This window comes from Carcharodon carcharias, chromosome 5, assembly GCF_017639515.1.
Source record: "Carcharodon carcharias isolate sCarCar2 chromosome 5, sCarCar2.pri, whole genome shotgun sequence".
NCBI classification, from domain to species: Eukaryota; Metazoa; Chordata; class Chondrichthyes; order Lamniformes; family Lamnidae; genus Carcharodon; species Carcharodon carcharias.
The window spans coordinates 76,641,976-76,663,257 of record NC_054471.1 but is presented as its reverse complement, the minus strand read 5'-3'; the positions used below and the strand labels follow the sequence as shown (position 1 = coordinate 76,663,257).

Sequence of the window (21,282 nt, the reverse complement as noted above, 5' to 3'; positions counted from 1 at the left end):
AGGAGCCGAGGACATCACAGCGGACTCCACTGTATCCAAAAGGCGCTCGATAGATGCACCATTAAACTGGGGGTGAGCTGCAGTATTGTTGCCTTTCGGGGCTATGTCTCCTTCACAGCAGTCCTGGCTGGAAGCACTAAGAGGTGTGTGCGTGGCTGCACTTTAAATATGGTGCCCGGCATGATGAAGCAGCGAGATGACGTTGTGGTGGGCGAATTGGAGGCCGCCCATCATCAAAGCGGTGTGTTTCCTGGGAATGCATGATTAATGAGGCAGGATTGGGATGATATGGTATGAAAAGCCACCATTGCGGCCAACGGGAAAAGCATTCTTTTCCCCAATTGCTACCGCACTTGGTGCAAATCTGGGATGATTACGCCCTTGATGTCAATATATTTGTTTGAAGCACATTTTATGAAAGACACTATGTAAACACAAGCTGTTATTGTTGAGAAGCCCAAATATAAGAATGAATGTGGAGCTCTTGAGCATAGTTGTCAACTGCATTGGAGATGGATCGGAATAAAGCTAGGCCACCAGGTGGAAGAATAAGCACTGTAGACAGGAAAGTGGAACCCAGACCATGACAAAGCATTGTCACCCTATCTTCCTCCAATTCTCCATTTGAACTTGGTTCCACACTGTGTGTGGGTGGGGGGGCAGGGGCAGGATTTTCCACCCCTGCCCCACTGAAAGCCATTGGACTTTTGGCTGGGCTGCTAAGTCTCCTGCAGTGGGTCCCACCTCGACTGGGCTGAACAATCCCAGCCAGGGAACATGGGGCTACCGGACTTCCTTATGGGATCTTTTGCAGTGCTATGTGCAACTCATCTGAAGTGAGCCATTGTTCATAAATCAAATCTGCCCTGTACCCTTACTGAACCCTTATCCTGGTGCCCTGGCAATTCTTGACAACCTGAAATAGGCTTCCGGTGGGAAAATGACCTTTTAACACTGCCAAGGTTGTGAGATCAAAAACACATGATATGAAAATTCAGACCATGACGGAGCTTTCGCTGGCCGAATTGATGAATTTTGCGGTCCATGCTTTCAGAGTTAGGTTGAGCAAAGCACTCACATGAATGTATATCAGAGACCTTAACAGCATGAAAGAAAGATGCTTTTCAAAGCCCAAGCAGGATTCATCCTTTCTGTATGTAGGTGAACAATGTGTGCTGGGTGATGCTTCATCCTCTTCAGAACTGCATCACAGGTGCAGAAGTTTACAGAAAAGAATCATAGTTTCATTACTGCAGTGCACGGTGGACCCTGTTTCAATTTACTTGGTTACAAAAATTATGAGGTTGAGATTTTCAATTCTTGCAGATTGCTCCTTCACCAGGAGAACAGCTTGTACTGTTTGTGCTAGGTGACCTGTTAAAATTACCAATTTACAAATGAATGATGAACCATATATTTCAGTTGAAGATAAAAACAGAAAATTCTGGAAATACCCCGGGTCAGTCAGCTTCTGTAGAGAGAGGTAACATATCAGGTCAATGGCCTTTCATCGGAACTGGTTTAAGCAAGTACAGAGGCAGGGAAGGAACAAAGGGAAAGTCTCCGATAGGGTGGAAGGGAGGAGAAATTAGATAGCAAAAGGTATGATGGTACAAATGGTATGCTCACACAATATAGGCTATTGGAGTATAAACTTGAAATGGGCACTTTAAAGCAAAATGGAGTTGAGAGGTCAGGTGACCTTTTCTTTCCTGTCAATATACATGGAACTACGCAAGGCCCCTGGGGTAACCTCCATGCCTGGACGAGATATGAAAATTCAGGCAAGCTTCCCAGATATATCTTTCAGTAGTCATTAAAATGCAACAGAATTTCCTGTGGTTAATGCCTGCCCTTTTCCAAATAATTAAAGAATCTTTCACAACACTGCTTGCAGACTTTTTGGCTTCGGAGTGGAATTCCAGATAATGGGTGTGAAAAACCCCTATTCTATTATGATGATATGTGAATGGATAAGACTTGGACTTAATTATTTGACAATGGCCTAGTCACCAGAAACCATGGGAGGACAATGGACGGAAATGTTCTGGTTACATGGAGAAACAAGGTTTCAGATAAAGTCATTTAATAGAACATGTTTTTTGGAGCAGCAAGAGAGAAAGATCTGACCAGTGAAAAGGAACAAGACCCTGCCTTTGAACAGCCATAGATCAAGACATTAGGTTGGTCTTTATCTCTGTATTTGAGGAACCAAACCGGGTTTTCACTGAAAAGGTTTGACTGCACCTCAACTGGAGTGCAGCAAGAGGATCCTGATGTTGAAAGCCATAAACCACAGCAGCTTTGTTTTCTTAAACCTCCAGACTCTATTCTTCAGAGGACCAAAAAGGAATCTCAGGCCTGCAAAGTTTCAAGACTTCATCTCGGAAAAAGCACAAACATCCGAACTCTTAAGACCTAAGTGCATGCTATCTTTTGTAATCACAATTTTTTCTTCATTGTGTGTGTGTGCACGCATGCGTGTGTGTGTGTGTCTGTGCGTGTGTGTGTGTGCGTGTGTGTGTGCGCGCATGTGTGTGTGTGTATGCATGGCATGCACATGCGCGCAAGTGGGCGTGATTGAAAATATATTCGGGTGTTGAATAATAAACATATATCTTTCTTCTTTAAAATGTCACTTTTCTGTTGGCAGTTAAAGCACTTGGGCGAGGTAAAAAAAAACACTTCTTTCTTTTAAAACACACCTGACTTTTAGTCAGTCAAGTGGTGAAAAGTGTGGGAACCATCCCTTTCATCTCTCCCCCTGTCTGTAACAGAAGACAAAAGGAGATAGCACTGGGGCAGGTATTGACGGAATGATGTGTCCAGGGAAGGTGTAAATGGCAACAGCAGAATCATTACCAGTAACTGCTGTCTGAAAAAGTGGCAGACGTGATTATGATATTAAGTTTTGAGCTTGATTTTGAGTCTGGAAGTTTGCAAAGCGTCTCATCAAAAAAATGAGGTGCAATTTCTCAAGCTGAGCATATCAGTTAAATGGAGCAGACTGTTGATATTTCTGCATAAAGCCTTCAAAGCATTTCATCTTCATCGCCAATTATTCACACGCCTGAAAAGGAGCAGATTGCCGTCATACAGGATTAAATGTAGCAACGCATGAAAACACGCAACCAAACTTACCCAGTAAACCTCAGGCAACTTAAAATAACCAGCCATCTACCAGTGGTACTTAGTGAGCCCACTTGCGATATAATTATTTCAAATACCATGTCATCCATTTGTGACACAAATTACAGTGAATAATTATGTTCCAGATCAAAGACTTAATTATTACGTGTAAATTTTACCCTTGACTTGAGAAGTCGTGATATTGATTTCCATTTTTGTTTCTCTGTTTATTCATGTGAGTTGTTTACGTTCTTTGATAAAAATGAGGCACCTCTGACTCCGAGAGGTCAGCTTTAAAGAAAATGATAAATTGCTTTCTGGTTATCAGCATTGCTTTGTTTAATATTGCAATTTATTCGTTTAATAACGTGTAAATAATTACAGTATAATTACACCCACTCTCATTATCAAATCCGTACGCACTTAAAGTGGAATAAAATAGAAACCAGTTACTGCTCTTGCAGATGATAAAATAGTAATTAACTTTTTTTTGATTAGATTTACTCTAATTTTTACCCATCAACTTGTGCTTTTAAACAATTAAATGTTATGAATATTTATATTGCAGTCAACTATATGCAGAACAAAGATTTTTCCTATGCAGGGCATTCCACTTCATTGAAACCTTTCTCAGCTCCGTTTTCCTTCGCTATTGGCAAACTATAAAGGCTACTGTGTCACAGCAAAGTAGACCTATTCAAACCTCAATCATGTCTACATATTCCAAACGCTGTTGCACAAAGTCAGCTGTGTGCATAAGTGTCAACTGTCATCACTGTCGAGATTAGGGACCATCAATATGAAAAACAAACAGAATTGAAAGTCTGGGAGCCCTGCTTCAACACTGGACTTCTTTCAGTTGAGGAGAGAAAAATATAACAAATTTTGATGAAGGGGAGATGGTAGTGTCATGGTAATGTCACTGGACTAGTAATGCATGCCTGTAGGGATACGAGTTCAAATCCTGCCACTGGCAGAATTTAAATTCAATTAATAAAATCTGGAATTGAACACTAATCTCAATGGTGGTAACTATTGAAACTTTCACCAATTGTCATAAAAACCCCCCCGATTCACTAAACCAATGTCCTTTAGGGAAGAAAATCTGCCACCCTTACCTGGTCTGGCCCTATATGTGACTCCAGAATGCAGTTGACTCTGAAATGGCCTAACAGGCCACTCAGTTCAAGAACAATTAGACATGCACAATAAGGCCTTACCAGTGACATCTGTACTCTGTGAAAGAATTTTAAAAATGCCCCTGAGCTCCTTATTTGACACCGGACATGATTTTTTTTCACCAGATGGGGCACATACTTCAGTGGCGCTGACCAGAATGATGGGGGAGGTGGGGAGTATGGGTGGGGGTGGGCGGCAGGGGCAGGGGGCTGGTGGTGGAGTTGAGAGTGGGAGGCAAAGGGAGGGCAGGTTTTGCGATCACGGGGTAGGGTCATTTCCAACAGTATGATTCAGGCGCAGAAGGATGGAAATTCTTGCAGATTACTGCTCAGATCACACCATGAGGGAACTTTATTTATGTGGTAGTTTTCATAGCAGAATCCTGTAAAGGAGTCCTGGGGAGGATTTTCTCCGACCTTCTCAACACAAAGGCTTTCTGCATTAACTCAGGAGTAATAATCTTGGGATTGTTAACTGTGCAGGTTGACCCAGGGACAAATGGAGGAGGAAAGTCAACATGGAGCCAAAGAAGTGATGTGGGAAAGAGGGTGTCCATTTCATTGGATACTAGCATTCAGTACTGGGACAGGAGTGAGTTATACCATTGGGATAAGCTACACCTGGACTGGACTGTGCCCAATGGAATTGGCAATGTTTTTGACTGGGAAGAGTTTGCAGGACTATGGGAAATGAGAAGGGGGTGTTGTGGGACTAATTGGATAGCTTTTTGAAAGAGCCCACACAGGTATGATGGGTTGAAAGGCCTCCTTCTGTGAGGTATCATTCTATGATTGCCCAGGTCCCAGATGTGCAGGCACCCCAGCAATGGAGAATACACCCTCCAGTATATGTACCAAGGTGGAATAGTATTGGGAGTACTGTGCCATGACATTTTGATGGAAAATAAACTCAACTCCTCAGCCCTCGATCCACACACCATAAAAGTTAAAGGAAAATAAAAAGAAAATACAGTTGTGAATTTTTGTACCGCAAAAATAAGTGGAATTGGTCTGGCTTCAAAAGAAACATCAAGTTGTTTATTGAATCGATATTTTAACTACCTCACCAATTGCTTCATTAAATTTGATATATTTTGATCTCTTTACAGAAATTGAACAATTCCAGAACAACAGCACAAAAAAGGAGGAAGAAAAGCAATACCTTGATGTTATCAGCAACAAAAACATTAAACTAGCTGAAAGAGTGCTGATTCCGGTTAAACAGTATCCAAAGGTACAAGAAGTGTGATTGATCTGTTTGCATATCAAATACTCTGCCTGTGATGTAATCAGATAATAAACACGTTCATGGAATTAAATAGAATAGCATCGCATGGACAGCACAGAAACAGGCCATTCGGCCCAACTAGTCAGCATTGGTGTTTATGCTCCACATGAGCTGCTGCCCACCCTCATTTAACCCTGTCACTGTGACCTTCTGTTCTTTGGTACCATATGGAGTGGTTGAGGTGGATACCATAGATGTCTTTAAGAGGAAGCTAGATAAGTACATGAGGGAGAAAGGAATGAAAGTATATGCTGATGGTGTTAGATGAAGGAGTATGAGAGGAGGCTCATGTGGAGTTGGGCTGAATGGGCTGTTTCTGTGCTTTGACTTCTGTTTAATTTCTGTCTGCCTCATGTGCTTATCTCACCTTTTAAAAAATGTATTTCTGCTTTTCGCATCAACCACAACTTATGGGAGTAAGTTCCACAGTCTCACCACTGTGGATAAAGACATTTCCCACTGTTTCCTTCTTTGATTTATTAGTGGCTCTGTTATATTTATGGCCCCTTGTTTTGGTCTCCCCCACAAGTGGAAACATCTTCTCCATATCTATCCTATCAAATGTTTTCATAACTTTGAAGATTTTCATTACTGAAGAATAGGTAGCACTGCCACGCTGGCCTATGGTTAAAGCTGTTCTTAGAAAGCAAATGGAAAGGTCATGGTCCCTAATGGGAAGCATCACCAATGCTGACAAGATTGAATTTTTGCCCAATGCATTGAAGCAGTGGTTAGAAAGTACGACATGGCAACATAAACCACAAGCATGCAATGGGGAAAGAAATCTCTCAAGCATATCATGAAACAACCAAAGAAGTCTTGGTGTTTTTGTACCTTCGATATCTTGTCTTGCAGAATATTGTGAAATATTGCAGGCTGATTATCAGTCCATGACATGAACACCCCTCCTATCACCATAATAACACCGGCTCATAGGTTTGCTCTTATAGTTTTATGAGCTCCCCCACTCCAGTACAGTGAGAAGAAGGGTCATCCACACCCCAGCCACCAGACCAGAGTGTCCTGCTGGATGTCAATCCAGAAATCCCAGTTGGAGCTCTAGTCTTTGCTTACCTGGAGCAGGGTTTGACCCACGCACCTTCTGACCAAGAGACAGGAATGCTGCCACTGAGCCAAAAGCTCACTTGACTGAAAAAAGTATTCTCATGCATCTCCTGGTCACTAACCAAGAAGGTACATTGATAGAGATCGGGGAATGCTTATATAGAATTACATAGAATTTTCAGCACAGAAACAGGCCATTCAGCTCAACTTCTGCCAGTGTTTATGCTCCATATGAACATTCTCCCACACCCTATCAGTATGCCATCCTATTCTTTTCTCTTTCTTGTGCTCATCTAGCTTCCCCTTAACTATGTCTACTTATTCACCTCCACTGCTTCCTATGACAGTGCGTTCCACATTCTAGACATTCTTGAGTAAAGTAATTCTTGAAGTAAATTAAAAGCATGTTTTAATAGTATGTATATAATATGTACCATACTGCATCAGTTCAAGGAAGCAGCTCACTGCCACCTTCTCAAGGACAATTAGAGATGCGTTTTTGGCATATTGCTTTGAGTACTTGACTTAATTTACTTCTGGTGTTGGTAGCTCTTCCTTACCTCTGCCATTTGTCATTCCCATACTAATCTGTCATGCATTTTCTTTCAGCCATTCTTCACTTTAATTTCTTTCTTGTCATTGATTATTTTCAAACAAACCCAGTTCCTTCCGCCACTAGTTTAGTTGGCCACCTATCGTGATCAGCCAGCCCCATGCTGACATTTTCTCTCTGCATTAGTTCAAACAAATCCTTTAATGTACCATCTGTTGTCTCTGTTGTCACTGACCTACAATGGTTCCTTTTCCCAGCAATCTCTGCGATCTTCCAATTCTGGCCTCTTGACAATGCCCCCATTGTTGTTGCTCCAGGATTGGTGGCAAGGCCTTAACCTGCTTAGACCCTAAGCACTGGAATTCTACCCCCAACTCCTGCCACCCCCACACCCCAAACCTCTTCACCTCTTTCTCCATCCTTTAAGGGCTAACTTTTTGACTGATACCCCCTTATGTGGCTCCATGTCAAATGTTGTCTGATAACACTCTTATGAAACAGCTTGGGATGTTTTTACTGCATTGGAAGTCACTATATAAATGCAAATGTATTCATGGGTTCATTAAAATGGCCACACTGAGAAAGGTGTTGAGGCCAGTCATAATTGCTTTGAAGTTTTGCTCCAACTGAAGTCCGTCCAAGGGTTTGACAATGCACATCTTGTTGCCAAAAATCCTGAGTAAGAGATTTAAAAAACACCTCAGTTGTCTTTGACGCACAACTCCCAGGAGTGCTTAGCCTGCATTCTATAATCACAAAGAACATGCCAAGAGCATCTGGAATGCTGACGTTGGATCCCCATTAGAGGCTGGCACAACCTGATGCTTCTCCTCCAGTCAGTGAGCACTCAGAGACAGCTTCAATTAACACAAACATTTCATCATAGATTGGGTTGCAGATGATATGACAGCCAAACGAGGTTTCTGCACCAGCATTAGACAAAGCAGGTTGTTCACTACCTCTGGGTGGACAAAGTGAGGTACTATGGCTTGATTGGCCTTATCCATTTCATACCCTAGAATTACACACAGCTTTAGCAAGCAGTGTCAACATCTTTTGATGATGGTAACCCAGACATGGACCCTCCCCCAGTGTTTTTTTGGCACTATTGTTAGTGCCCTTCCAATTGCAAGCTGTGAATCAGCCTATCCAACCTGCCTTTTGTTGTTATCTGCTCTTTTCAGACAACTTGTTCCTCTAACCCAAATTCTCAAGAGTGTGTGGTAAGGAACTACATAATGATTGACTGACTGACAAAATATTTTGTTATTTTACCCATGATTTCATTATTTAACTGCATCTTTTATGTTTTTCAAAATCATACTTAAAATGGACCTGATCCATTCATTAAAAGTCAACATATTGTCTTGACAAGACACTTACAGTGGAAGGGACAAAGAATCTTAATGTGCTAGCATTTTAGTTGCAATGTTGTTATGTCAATGTCCTACAAATATATTTCCTGATTGCTCTTTGATATCTGTTGTTAGCTCATCACTATTTGCATGATTGTTTTGCACTGTAAATCTGATCAGAACAATCAGCTGAGAAAGTTTTTAGGTCAGAGAGCAATGCTATGCTTTTGGTTAATTTGGTTTTGTTTTAGTGGTCAAGAGATAAAACATGACTCATGGCATGTACATCTATGCACATCTTGTAAAGATTCATTAAAGAATTTGAGTATTACTTTTTAAAAAACATTTATTCTATCCAACCATCTGCAAGTAGGTTCTCACAAGACAAGATCTGACTGGTTTTGTGAATTGACTCCAGTGTCTTTGGATTGATGTTAATATCTAATTATTATCATTTGATTCAATGGCTGGTATTTTCCGCTCCTGTTTGCGGTGAGATCGGAGGATCATGTGACAAGGCCCTGGTTGTGTTTCCCAACAATGTAAATCCAGGACGCAATTGTCCCCTCCTCCCATCAATGGCGGACCACATTTCCCATCATCGAATGTCAGTAACTTAATTGAAATAAATTAGCATCTAATTATTGTGGCCACACACCGAAATCATCCCGCCATGTCAAATTTAAATCCCACGTTGGCATGATTTCATGAAGATGTGATTTACAGCTGCCTTTAAAAGGCGTGAACCCGACAACCTCAACTTTGAGGGGCACTTGGAGATGAGCGCACACAGACTTGCGCAGCACTAGTTATGATCCCAGTGGCTCCGTGGATTTGGGTGGGGGGAACAGATATGTCTCTGCAGCGGCTTCTTGTAGCTGGCTTGTGGTGCTGGGCAAGGGTGAGGCTACAAGGAGGTAAGGAGGAGAAGGCAAATGCGGGGCAAGGGCGATGGTGCAAAGGGAGAAGGGGGAGAAGGGAACCTCAGGGCAAGGGCAATAGTGCCCGCGGGGGCTGGGGGGGTTCATGGCAGCACTGACTGAAGTTTGAACACAAACACATGCGGGGGAGAGGGCGGAGGGAAGAAAACGACCAGGCTAATGGCAAAACCTGTTAAAGGTGAGCACTCAACTCTAGCTGAGGGCATTTAGCTTGAGCTAACCTGACGTGCTTGAAGTCAGGTTAGTCAAGCAATTGTATCCGCTCAAGCAGCTCTAATTCCTCACAGTGCCAATGATGGCTCACTAATGTTAACCCTTTGCGTGCACACTTCAAACTCGAATGAGCGCTGTGGTGCTGCTGAACCATTATTGACTGGACAAGCCTGAGGATCCTCTTGGGAAAGGGAGCCATTGAACACTGACGGAGGGTGCGCTCCTAGTCCCTTGCATGAGGTTTCAGTTGACATTGAAAAATCACCCTCAAGGTACAAGCAAACCACGAAGCCTTGAACTGTAGATTAGGAAAATGCCTGCGCCTGAGATGAGAGTGCAGGATGCAGTCGAGTGTCCGAAGCTGCCCTCACTCAGTCATGTGGTGTGGGGCGGTGCTGGGTGTGAACATGGTGAGCTATCATGCGCACTAAACACTGGGCATCCATGTGGTGGTCTGGAATCTTCGGCATGTGTTAAGGGGCCTTGAGAGTCAGCCACAACCGATGACTTGACCAAGAGTGGTCTTTAGGAGACAATTGCTAACCCTTGTGTCTCTCTCTCTGACACCACAGTGAAGAGACAATCAGGGACATGGAGTCTGGTGATCTCACTGTCTGCTTGATTGTTTATGGGCAGGAGAGAAGAGGGAGAAGAATGGGATGGAGGCACCTGGCTCGCTAAAGGGAGGAGCAGAACCCTGAAGACCAAGGGGCAGCATGGCCCCCTCCACATGCGGAGGGTGAACCCCATAGAGCCGTCTTTCGTAGGCACATCGCTAGACCCAGGGTCTATAGATGGTGCATGTACTAACTGCAAATGAGCAAGAATCAGTGTCACGGATGCCTGCACAGGTCAAGGAACTGGTCATGCACAAATGCCACCTTCTGCAGGATTTGGCACCACAGGGACAGGGCACCCACTGCCATTGGCAGTTAAAATTACCACCGCTCTCTATTTCTACGACAGTGGCTCCTTCCAGGGCTCCACTGGGGCCCTTTGTGGGATTTCACAACCCTCCACCTGCAAATGTATCTAGGAGATCATGGACACCCTTTTTTGCAAAGGCACACGCCTTTATCAACTTCAACAGGGATCAGGTGAGCCAGGAAGCAACAGCGCTGGGATTTGTTCAGATTTCTGGATTCCCACAGCTGCAGGGTGCCATTCTCTGCACTCACGTGCCTCTTAAATCTCCATGACAACAAGCGGTCCAGTGTGTGAACCACAAAGGCTTCCATTCTCTCAGTGTTCAGCTGGTTTGCGACCATAACAAATGGATCATGAAGGTTTGTGCAAGATACCCGGAAGAGTCAACGCCTCACACTTCCTCAGCAGGTCTCCGATCCCTGACATCTTCCAGGGACCACATAGGTTGAAGGTTTGGCACCTCAGGGACAAGAGCTGCCCACAATGCACGTGGCTGATGACACGCATGAAGTAGCCTCAGATTCTGGTGAGAGAAGCTACAATGAGGCTCATGCTACAACCCGGAGTTTGGTGGAGCACACCCCTGGCATCCTGATAATGAGGTTCCGGTGCCTGGACAGATCTGCTGCAGCACTGCAGTACACTCCCTAGAAGGTGTCGCATAGCATAGTGGCTTGCTGCATGCTACACAACCTGGCGATGCAATGAGGGGAGGACCTGGATGATGAGGAGATGCAAGAGCTGCACACCTCCTCCGATGAGGAGGAAGTCAGAGGGGATGAGGGTGATGAGGAAGGTGGGAGTCCAGGTGATGAGGCCATTGTACTGGCCAGACAAGGCAGGCGTACTTGCAATGCCCTTATTCCACAAGGTTCCAGGAAGATGATGACAAGTTGCAGTGAGGACAGTCCTGAGAGCTTCACATTGCATCTGGGAACGTCTGACATCTGTCTGGCTGAGGGCAGCACGTACTCTCTGTGAAGAGGCTCATATCATTAAGAAGCTGCTGAGACACAGCGAGCAAATGATCTTTAAAAGCACTTTATCCTTAGGCAGGCTTCAACACCTGTTCCCTTCAGCACCACATCTTCACCTGTCAGGAATGGTGTTGAGATGTGGGGGGGTGGGCAGCCCCATCTCTAAAGTGCTGAGAGCACACAAAGAATATCATGGAACCCAGTGACGCTTGAGTACGAGATTCTTGCAGCAAACACAAGCCACATGGAGGTGCAGACATCACTGAACTGGAGAGTGACTATGAAGGCGGACAATCACTGTGTTCAAACAGTTAAACTCTGCACAGGGGAGAGGCCCTGGACTGAGACACTGGCCTTAGTTTTGTGCAGGATGCAAGGTTTCACATCTGAGTGCAACAAACACTGCTCAACATAATAAGGAGCCAAAGACAAGGAGACATTCTTGGGGGTTTATTTACAATGGTCAACATTATGTACAAGTGATTAGCACTCATGCCCAGGTTGTGCAACAACATCTTCTTACCTTCCTAACCCTGCCGCTGGGCCTTGGCTCTCCCCAGACGTCCACAGTGGAGGTGGAGGCAGCCTGCTGACTGCTACGCCCTACCTGTGATGACCTTAGCAGGCGTCCTCTGGAGGGCTGAAACTTGGAGGGCCCTGGCCTGCTTTTGGGGTCCTGCTGTGTGGCAGTGGCACCCTCCTTGGCCTGTGGAGCTGGAACTGATGGGGTCATAGGAAGAGGGGATTTGGATGGGCCAGACACTCCCGGAGTCACCTGGATGGATGGTCCCGGGGTGTGCATCTGCTGATCCTCCTCCCTATGAGTTCCTGAGGGCCCCTGACTAACTACTTGAGAGGAAGGGGCAGCTGGAGTGAGCTCAAGGCACCCTTCCCCCTCTCACGTTGCCTGCAAGTGCCTCAGTGATGGAGTGCAGCTCCTGCAGCAGTACAGGACCAATGTCCTGGAACAATGTCACTATGGTGGCCACCATCCTACCAGTGTTCACCTCGGTGCATTGGCATGCCAGTGCTGTCACGTCAGACTGAAGGCAGACAGACTCCTCCATTGTGCCTTGCGATCTGAGGGGTGCAGCAGACATCTCTTCCTGATGTTCCCGAGCTTGCCTTTGCAGATCCAGCAACTGAGTTATGACAGAGTCCAGTGGCTCCTCATCCGACTTGGACTCAGGAAATTTCTGGCCCCAAGCAATCCTCTGAGTGCTGGAAACCTGGGAAGTCCCTGTCTCCACCTGCTGTGGATCAGATTGTGACCCCAAAGCTACTCTAAAGCTAAATCCCACTGAGTTGTGTGTCTCTGCGCTGTTGGAGAGTGTGGATGAGCGCTGTGACAGGTCTTCAGTTAGGATGTTGTAAGATTTCTCTTCCGATGTGTCTTCAGGGCTTGAGTCAAGGATCTGGCTTGAGGACCCCCTCAGCTGTTTCCCAGATGTGCCTGCAAATGCAAGGAGAGATAATTAGTGCATGGCAGTGGACTGCGGAACAGGGTAAGTGACTCTCAGCCTGATTGTCTGATGGATATTGCACTGATGGATCCTTACTTGGTTGAGCACCACCCACCTCAGCGTCAGCACAGGACCGGTCCACATCCTCACCGGCTAGCTGGATGGCTCTGTTTTCAAAGTCTGTGAGGACCTTGATGTCGGGCATTCCTCCACCAGTCTGTGACATCTCCCTGTTGTTGTGTGCCGGCTTGCTCTGCATGTATAGAGATGGAGAAAATTGTAAGCAGGATGCCTAGCAGGCCAGATGAGAAGGATGCCTGGCATGTGTGGGTGATGAGTGGTGCCATGGACGGGATAAGGACAATATCCACAGGGCAGATGGTGTGTGTGCCAGAATAAATGGTGATGCTTTTGAACTGGCAGTGAATGAGATTCCTGTGGATGTGTGATGGGTTTATGAGTGTGAGTTGAGAGTGATGAAAAGAGTGACTTACCCTGGCAGAACAGAGGAGATCATTCATCCTCTTTCAGTACGGGGTGGCTGTCCTCTTTTGCAAGGTGTTGGCACTGACCACTGCCTCCTAGGTTGGATTGGTGACTGTGCTTGCTGGTCTTCGCCCAAAGCTGGGGTAGAGGGCTTTGCAGCAGGCCTCCCCTGCATTCAGTCGGTGCCCGAAGGAGGCCTCATTTAATTTGGACGCAGCATGTTTCCTCCCTTTGGCAGCCATGACCTTGCAGCAGCTTCTAATCCCTTAGAGAGTGCTAGCTCTCTGTGGGGGGGTGCCCTTTAACTATGCCGCCCAGATAACTGAAGGCCTGAGGTTATAGGGAGGCGGGTGAATCAGAGGCTGTCCCACTAGCAGACCGATATGAAACCCATGTCTCTGCTTTTTCTGAGCAAAGTGCCACACGATACAACAGAAAAGGCCGCCATTGCCATTGGTGAGTTAAATGCCGCATTCCCCGCCAATATTGCCAATTTCTGGGATGAGAATCCGCCCTACGTATAACTCTACCGATGGGTAAAGATGTTTGAGCTTGTTAGAAAAGTGTCTGTTGTGACTCACGTTAACCATCTTCTGGAAATGATACAAGACATAGGAGAGATCCTATGTGTTATTTACTATCAATGAAGGATTAATTGTCCACGTGGGGCTGCTGTCCCAGATAACCACATATATCCAATCATATCTTGGGTTCAAAGGGAGCAAGGATTCTGTTATGGTTGCTAATTTTATTTGGCTCCATTCAATTACACCACTACTCCTGGTCAGAATGGAGATGACTGAGTAACTCCCCCATCATATTCACCTGCTGTTCGGGACTGGAATTGAGGTCTGTGGGTTCGTGGTTTGCTGACCAGCACCCACTGCAAGCGCTGCTTCCTATTGGGAGCTTCCAAACATTGAATCAGCTCATAGGGGATCAGCATTTCTGTAGTCTTGTGGGTTCTGAGAAAGAAATGAGTTGGATTGTGCAATGAGTCTTGATATAGTGATGGCCTTGCTTCGAGTAGCAAACCAAAAGACAGGGCCAATACTTAACTTTCTTAGTTGTCCCAAACGTCGAGGCATGACTGATTATTTGGATTTGAAGCCCTGCTTTCTGTATCATTGGGAATCCTAAGCACAGTAAAGGCTGCAGTTAATATTTTGTTCAACACGGAAGTGTCTGTCAATGTCTTCAATGGAGGTCATTCGATCTAATATTAAATATCTGTCAACAATTCCCTGGTTCACCAGAACAGCAAGTGATATTGTTAATCTTGTATATCCCTCCATTAGCACAACTACTACATTTCACAAATACCACGAGCTGCTTTGGGACGTCCCGAGGTCACAAAAGGCACTTTATAAATAAAAGTTTGCTTGTTCTTAACATTCAAGCAGCAATAATGCTTTCTGCCAAAGGCCTTGCTCCAAAAGAACCACTTGGAGGAACAAAAACTAAACAGTGGAATAAATAATCTAAAATTTTAACGTCAATTTTTTATACATAGATGGTTATAGTGCGACCGAAAACTCCTTTTTATAAATAGTTATTACATAATTTTAAAACGTATATTTTTTCATCTGCTTGAATAAATACTAAATGTTCTGAACAAAGCCTCATTATTTACTGTCCTGTTATATTTAACTAGATAATGGGGGAGAAATTGGACTGTGCAGCACCTGGCATTTTTTTAGGCACTGCAGATCTCCAAGAGTTTGAAAATGGTGTCCGAAATGCCCGGGCACATTTCTGATGGGAATTGTGCACAATGTTGTCTTGCTAAAGAAGTGGATTTCAATCAGTGTGTAATGCCAGCATTGGTTTAATGCTAGCGCTGATGTAATGCCAGCGTTGATGTAAGGCCAGCATTGATGTAATGCTAGCATTGTTGTAATGCCAGTGTTGATGTAATGTTGCGTTGATGTAATGCTAGCATTGATGTAATGCCAGTGTTTATGTAATGCTAGCGTTGATGTAATGCCAGTGTTTATGTAATGCTAGCATTGATGTAATGCTCGCATTGATATAATGCCAGCATTGATGCAATTGCGAGTGTTGATGTAATGCCAGTGTTGATGTAATGCTCATGTTGATGTAATGCCAGTGTTGATGTAATGCTCGCGTTGATGTAATGCCAGCGTTGATGTAATGCTCGCATTGATGTAATGCCAGCAGTGCCATTTTTTTGCATGTCACACGCAGCCATTGCCCAGTCTTAGCCTCACACAGCAGAACTTAGACTAAGTAGCATAAAGGGCCCCTTCCCTTTGAATGCCAGCTGTTTAAAGGGATCATGAAGTGCTTACACGTCGGTCACTGGATTATTTCTCCTGGCTGCTGGTGGAGCTGTATGTGTATTTGAAGCTTTCCTACACTTACCTAAAGTTTCAGTAGCTTACAGTGTGTGATCTTGCTGGCACTGAAGGACTTTTCTCTTCATTTAAAGATTTGTGCTGGAACAAGCTGCTTCTAGATGTAAGGGGTCTAGGCAGCCTTTCCTTGTGAATTGAGGATGGCAGGGAAGATGACTAGAGGTCACACAGAGCAGGAAAAACTGTTAAAAGAGGGAAGAGGAGGAGGGGGAAGGGGTCTCAGCAGGAGATCATATCCACCTAGGGCATTTGGGGAGCAATTCTCCCAGCTGAACAACAGTGAGGAACAATCCATGAGAGACTTCACTTGACCAAACAGGTTGCAACTGAAATCTGCCAACTGCTGTGGTCACAATGTAATGACAAGGATTGCATTTCCTGTGGCTGACAAGGTGATTGTGCCTGTTAATGTTTATGCACCTAGTTTCTTCCAAGCTGCTCTTGGAGAGGTAAACAACTTCTCAACTCTCTGGTGTAGCATAAAGGGTTAACAGATGGGATATGCCAACGTGGATGATAATGTACCCAGACATTAGTCAATCATGTGTTGGCTCGAGGAAGAGTTTGGAATCTTGCCTAGGAGCAACATGCCTACTCTGTAACCTGTTTAGATATAGTACTAATAAACAAGTGTGAAGAAGATACCAGAGTTTGTCCAGAGTCTGTTAAAGAACCAAGTCCCACACCTAGAATCCAAGAGAGAAGGACCCAATCTCAGAACATGGTGGCAGCTCAGAGCATCCTGCACTAACCTTTCCGATGCCCCCAGCCTGCTAACTCCCATTCACTTGTGCTCATTGTTTCACCCATGTGCCGGTCCCTCCTCTATCCTAACCGCTAGCACACACTCAGTGTAAGCATCTGAGCTTGTGGCTGTGAGTGTGAGATCGAGTGATGTCTCTTCATCTTTACTGTCCTTTTCCTCTTCATTTTCCTGACTGGGAATCTTAATTCCTGGGTATCTGAAATAACAAGGATTTGTTGGGGTTGCAGGAGAGGAGAAAGTGAAAAGTGTCCTTGGAGCATATGCAGCTTGTGAGTCAGAAGAGATTGCAAGATGAGGCACAAGTGCAATGGAAGAAGGAGGATTAGTTATACAGATATTCTCAACATCAATCCCTTCAGCCCACCAGAGGCCATGGCCTGAGTGATGGCTCCTTCCCATGATGGCCTGCACTGTTTCCTTCATGCATCCGGCTGTCATGCACTTGCAAGAAAGAAATAAGTGTGTCAGCGAGTGTCCTAAAATATATTTGGACGATGCGGCTGTCATGACTGAATAGCTGCCAGTGAATGCAAGCTGTGGGCTGTGGGTGTGAAGCTTGCTAAGTGTGTGAGATAAAGCGTATGAATTAAAGGGCTGAGTACTAATTGATAGAGATTGTTGGTAGATGGGTGATGGAGGTGAGGTGAATTGAACATTGACTGAAGCTAATGGTGCAGTTGGCAGGATATGGTATTTGAAAATGAAATTGCTCACCTTAACCACTTCTGTCAGATTGTTAAACTTCTTTCTGTACTGCATCCATTTTCTTGAAGCAACATTCATGGCACTGGCCACTGCCCACCACTTATTCCCATTGCCTCCTGAACATACACCCCTGCAGATATAGAACATCTTTCCTTCTTTCCACATCTTCCACCAAGAACACCAATGCATTATCTAAAGACCTTGATCCTCGTTCTCAACATGTTTTGCCATTGCTCAAAGTATCAAAGCCCAAAAACCTCCCAGCTACAATGTACCTCTCTTTAAGAGGAAAGTAAAAATAAAATACTATGGATTCTAGAAATCTGAAATACAAATAGAAAGTGCTGGATATACATATATACACACACACATATATCTATATATATATAGAGAGAGAGAGAGAGAGAGATCAAGTTCAGCCAGGCAGAGGAGGCTGAGGCTGGGAGTGGATGGGGACTGTTTGGGCCTTTTTTCAAGGAAGAAACAGAGAGCCCTCAGACTGACCTGGTGGGAGATGGAGGTGCAGAGAGTATTTAAAAGAGAACTGAAAACGTTTGGAATGATGCAGGGTGTCAGAAGAGCCACGGATATAGGTGGGAAGAGACTGGACAAGGGGAGGACAAAATAGAATCAGGATAGGAAGAAATAAAATCAATGGGGCAAGAACAGGCTGAAATGATGGGTCTACCAGGAGAGTCCTGTTTGTGGATTTTGGGAAGGAGGTAGAGGTGGGCTGTACAGGGTTGGGGAACTGTGAGGTGGGAAGTTCTGCTGGGAGTTTCTCCAGACAAAATGAGGTCATTGACAGACCTGGAAACAATGGCTTGATGTTCCATGGTGGGGTCATGGTCCAGTGGGGGTTAGGGAGAAGTGTCTGGGAGCTGGCGCTCAGCTTCTGCAATGTAGGGGCTGGTACGCCAGACAAAAACAGCAACCCCCTCATCAGCAGGTTTGTTAACAATGTTGGGGTTGGACCTGAGCGAAAGGAGTACAGCAAGCTCAGAGGAAGACAGATTAGAGTGAGTGAGGGGAGCAGAGAAATTAAAATGGCTGATGTCATGCAAACCGTCCTCAATGAACAGGTCTAAAGTGAGCAAAAGGTCAGGGGTGGGTGGGGAATGTCAATTATGAAGAAGAGTCATATTCAACTTGAAAAGTTAACTCTGTTTCTCTCTCCACAGATGCTGCCAGATCTGCTGAGTTATTCCAGCACTTTCTGTTTTTATTCCCTTTAAGAGGTGCAGGCCTTATTTTACTGGCTTTAACCAATTGTGCTTTTGGGTCACTTGCTGACGCATTCAGGTCCCCTGAGCTCTCTGCACTCATTTAATTCTGGCCTCTCGTGCATCCCTGATTTTAATTCGTCTGCCATTGATGGTTGTCTGGGCCCTAAGTCCTGGAACCCACCCCACCCCCTCCAACCCCCGCCCCACTACCACCCCCCCCCCACCCCGGCCGCCACCTCTCACTTCTCTGCCTCAGTTCCTCACTATCCTCTTTTAAGACACTCCTTAAAAACTACCTCCTTGACTAAGCTTTCCATCGTGTGGCTCTGTGTCATATTTTGTTTCTTGATGTTCTTGTGAAGTGCCGTGGGACATTTTATTATGATAAAGCAATATATAAATATAAGTTCTTGTTGTTCTAATTAGCACATGATCCTCTTACCACTAAATTGCAAAGATAAGCAGAGAAGATTTAGAGTTATAAAGGGAAATATTTTAGGCACAGGAGGTGATAATGATTAGACCATGAAAATGTTTTGATGCTCAGAGATATCTAGCAAATTGCTGTTCCTGATGTGCTACACCCAGGTTTGTTCCCCACTTCCTTCACTCCATCGATGGCCATGTCTTCAGCTGCCAAGGCCCAAAGTTCTGGAATTCCTTCCCCTAAAATCTCTGCCTCGCTGCCTTTCCACCTCTCCCTCTCTCCTTCTCTAAGACACTCCTTAAAAATACTAAATGGGTACTTTGCATTTACCTTTACCAAGGGAGATGCTGCTACCAAACTCATGGTGAAAGAGGAGGCTGTTAAGGTACTGGATGGACTAAAAATTGATTAAAAAAGGCTGGCTTGGCTTAAAATTGATAAGTTACCAGGACCGGATGAGATGCTTGCATAATCTTTTAATCACCCTCAGATACAAGGATGGTGCCAAGAGAACTGGAGAATTGTAAAACTTAAACCCTCGTTCAAAAAAGAGTGTATGGATAGACCCAGCAAATACAGGACAGCCAGTTTAACATTGACGGTAGGAAAACATTTAGACACAATAATTTGGGACAAAATTGACAGCCACTTGGACAAGTGAGGATTGATTAAGAAAAGCCAGCGTGAGAGGCAAATTGTATTTCGCTAATTTGATTGCAATTTTTATGAGGTAACAGAGAGGGGTGATGAGGGTACTGCAGTCAATGTGGTATACATGGACTTCCAAAAGGCGTTTGACAACATGCCACATAATAGACTTGTCGGCAAAGTTGAGCCCCATGGAATAAAAGTCTCAGTGGCAACATGGATATGAAGTTGACTGAGTGACAAGAAACAAAGTACTGGTGAAGGGGTCTTATTCAGGTGGGAGGAGGGTATACAGTGGGGTTCTGCAGGGGTCAGTATTGGAATCACCACTTTACTTGATCTATACTAATGACCTAGACTTGGGTGTGCAGAGCACAATTTCAAAATTTGCTGATGACATAAAACTTGGAAGTATTGTGAATAGTGAGGAGGATAGTGATAAACTTCAAGAGGACATATACAGGTTGGCAGAATGGGCAGATACATGGCAGTTGAAATTTTATGCAGAGAAAAGGGAAGTGATACATTTTGGTAGGAAGAACGGGGAGAGGCAATGTAAAGTAAAGGACTCAATTCTAACAGGGGTGCAGGAACAGAGAGACCTGGGGGTGTATGTGCACAAATCACTGAAGGTGGCAGGGCCGGTTGAGAAAATGATTAAAAAGATATATAAAATCTTGGGATTTATAAAATAGAGAAATAGAGTACAAAATCAAGGAAGTTATGATGAACCGACCCAAAACACTGGTTCAGTATCATCTGGGTGCCACACTTTTGGAAGTATGTGAAGGCTTTAATCAGGCTGCAGAGAAGATTCATAAGAATGGTTATAGGGCTGAGGGACTTTAGTTACATAGGTAGTTTGATGAAACTGGGGCTGTTCTCCTTAGAGAAGATCTCCAAGAGGAGATTTGTTTGAGGCGTTCAACATCACAAAGGGTGATGGACAGAGTAACTAGTGAGAAAATGTTTCCATTAGCACAAGAACTAGGGGACACTGATATAAGGTGATTTGTAAAAGTACCCATGGCTACATGAGGTAAATTTTGTATACACCGTGTACGGTTGGGATCTGGAATGCACTGCCTGAGAGTGTTTTGGAGGCAGATTTATTCATGGCTTTCAAAAGGGAATTGGATAATTATCTGAAGAGAAGATAGTTGCAGGGCTATGGGGAAAAGGCAGGGTAGTGGAACCAGCTGAGTTTTTCTTACAGAGAGCTGGTGCGGTCTCAATGGGCTGAATGGCCTCCCTCTGTACTGTAACCATTCTATGATTCTATAAAATCTATCTCTTTGAACAAGCTCCAGTGAAGATCCTTGAGACATTTTACCACATTAAAGATGCAAGATAAATGCAAGTTGCTGCTCACAACACCTTTCTCTGGTGTAGCTTTTACCTCGTCTCCAGAAACTAATGTTGTGCCTTTCTTTTGAACTTTGCTTTTGCTGATGAAACTCTTTAGCTCAATTTGCCTTTCAGCAACACATTTGAGTTCCTCACCATGGGCCCTTTGTTCCAAAAGCCATTTCCTCTTCATGGCACAGAATTTAACTC

The 21,282-nt window shown here is 44.5% G+C and overlaps 1 protein-coding gene across 1 annotated transcript in view; it reads left to right on the top strand.

The window, feature by feature from the left end:
• The window catches only part of khdrbs2 (KH domain containing, RNA binding, signal transduction associated 2), a 718,527-nt gene that overhangs the window by 163,405 nt on the left and 533,840 nt on the right, over positions 1 to 21,282 (top strand). Inside the window, exon 2 of the mRNA XM_041187172.1 lies at positions 5,417 to 5,541. Coding sequence (XP_041043106.1) covers positions 5,417 to 5,541 — 125 coding nt within the window. The remainder of the gene's footprint in view (positions 1 to 5,416; positions 5,542 to 21,282) is intronic.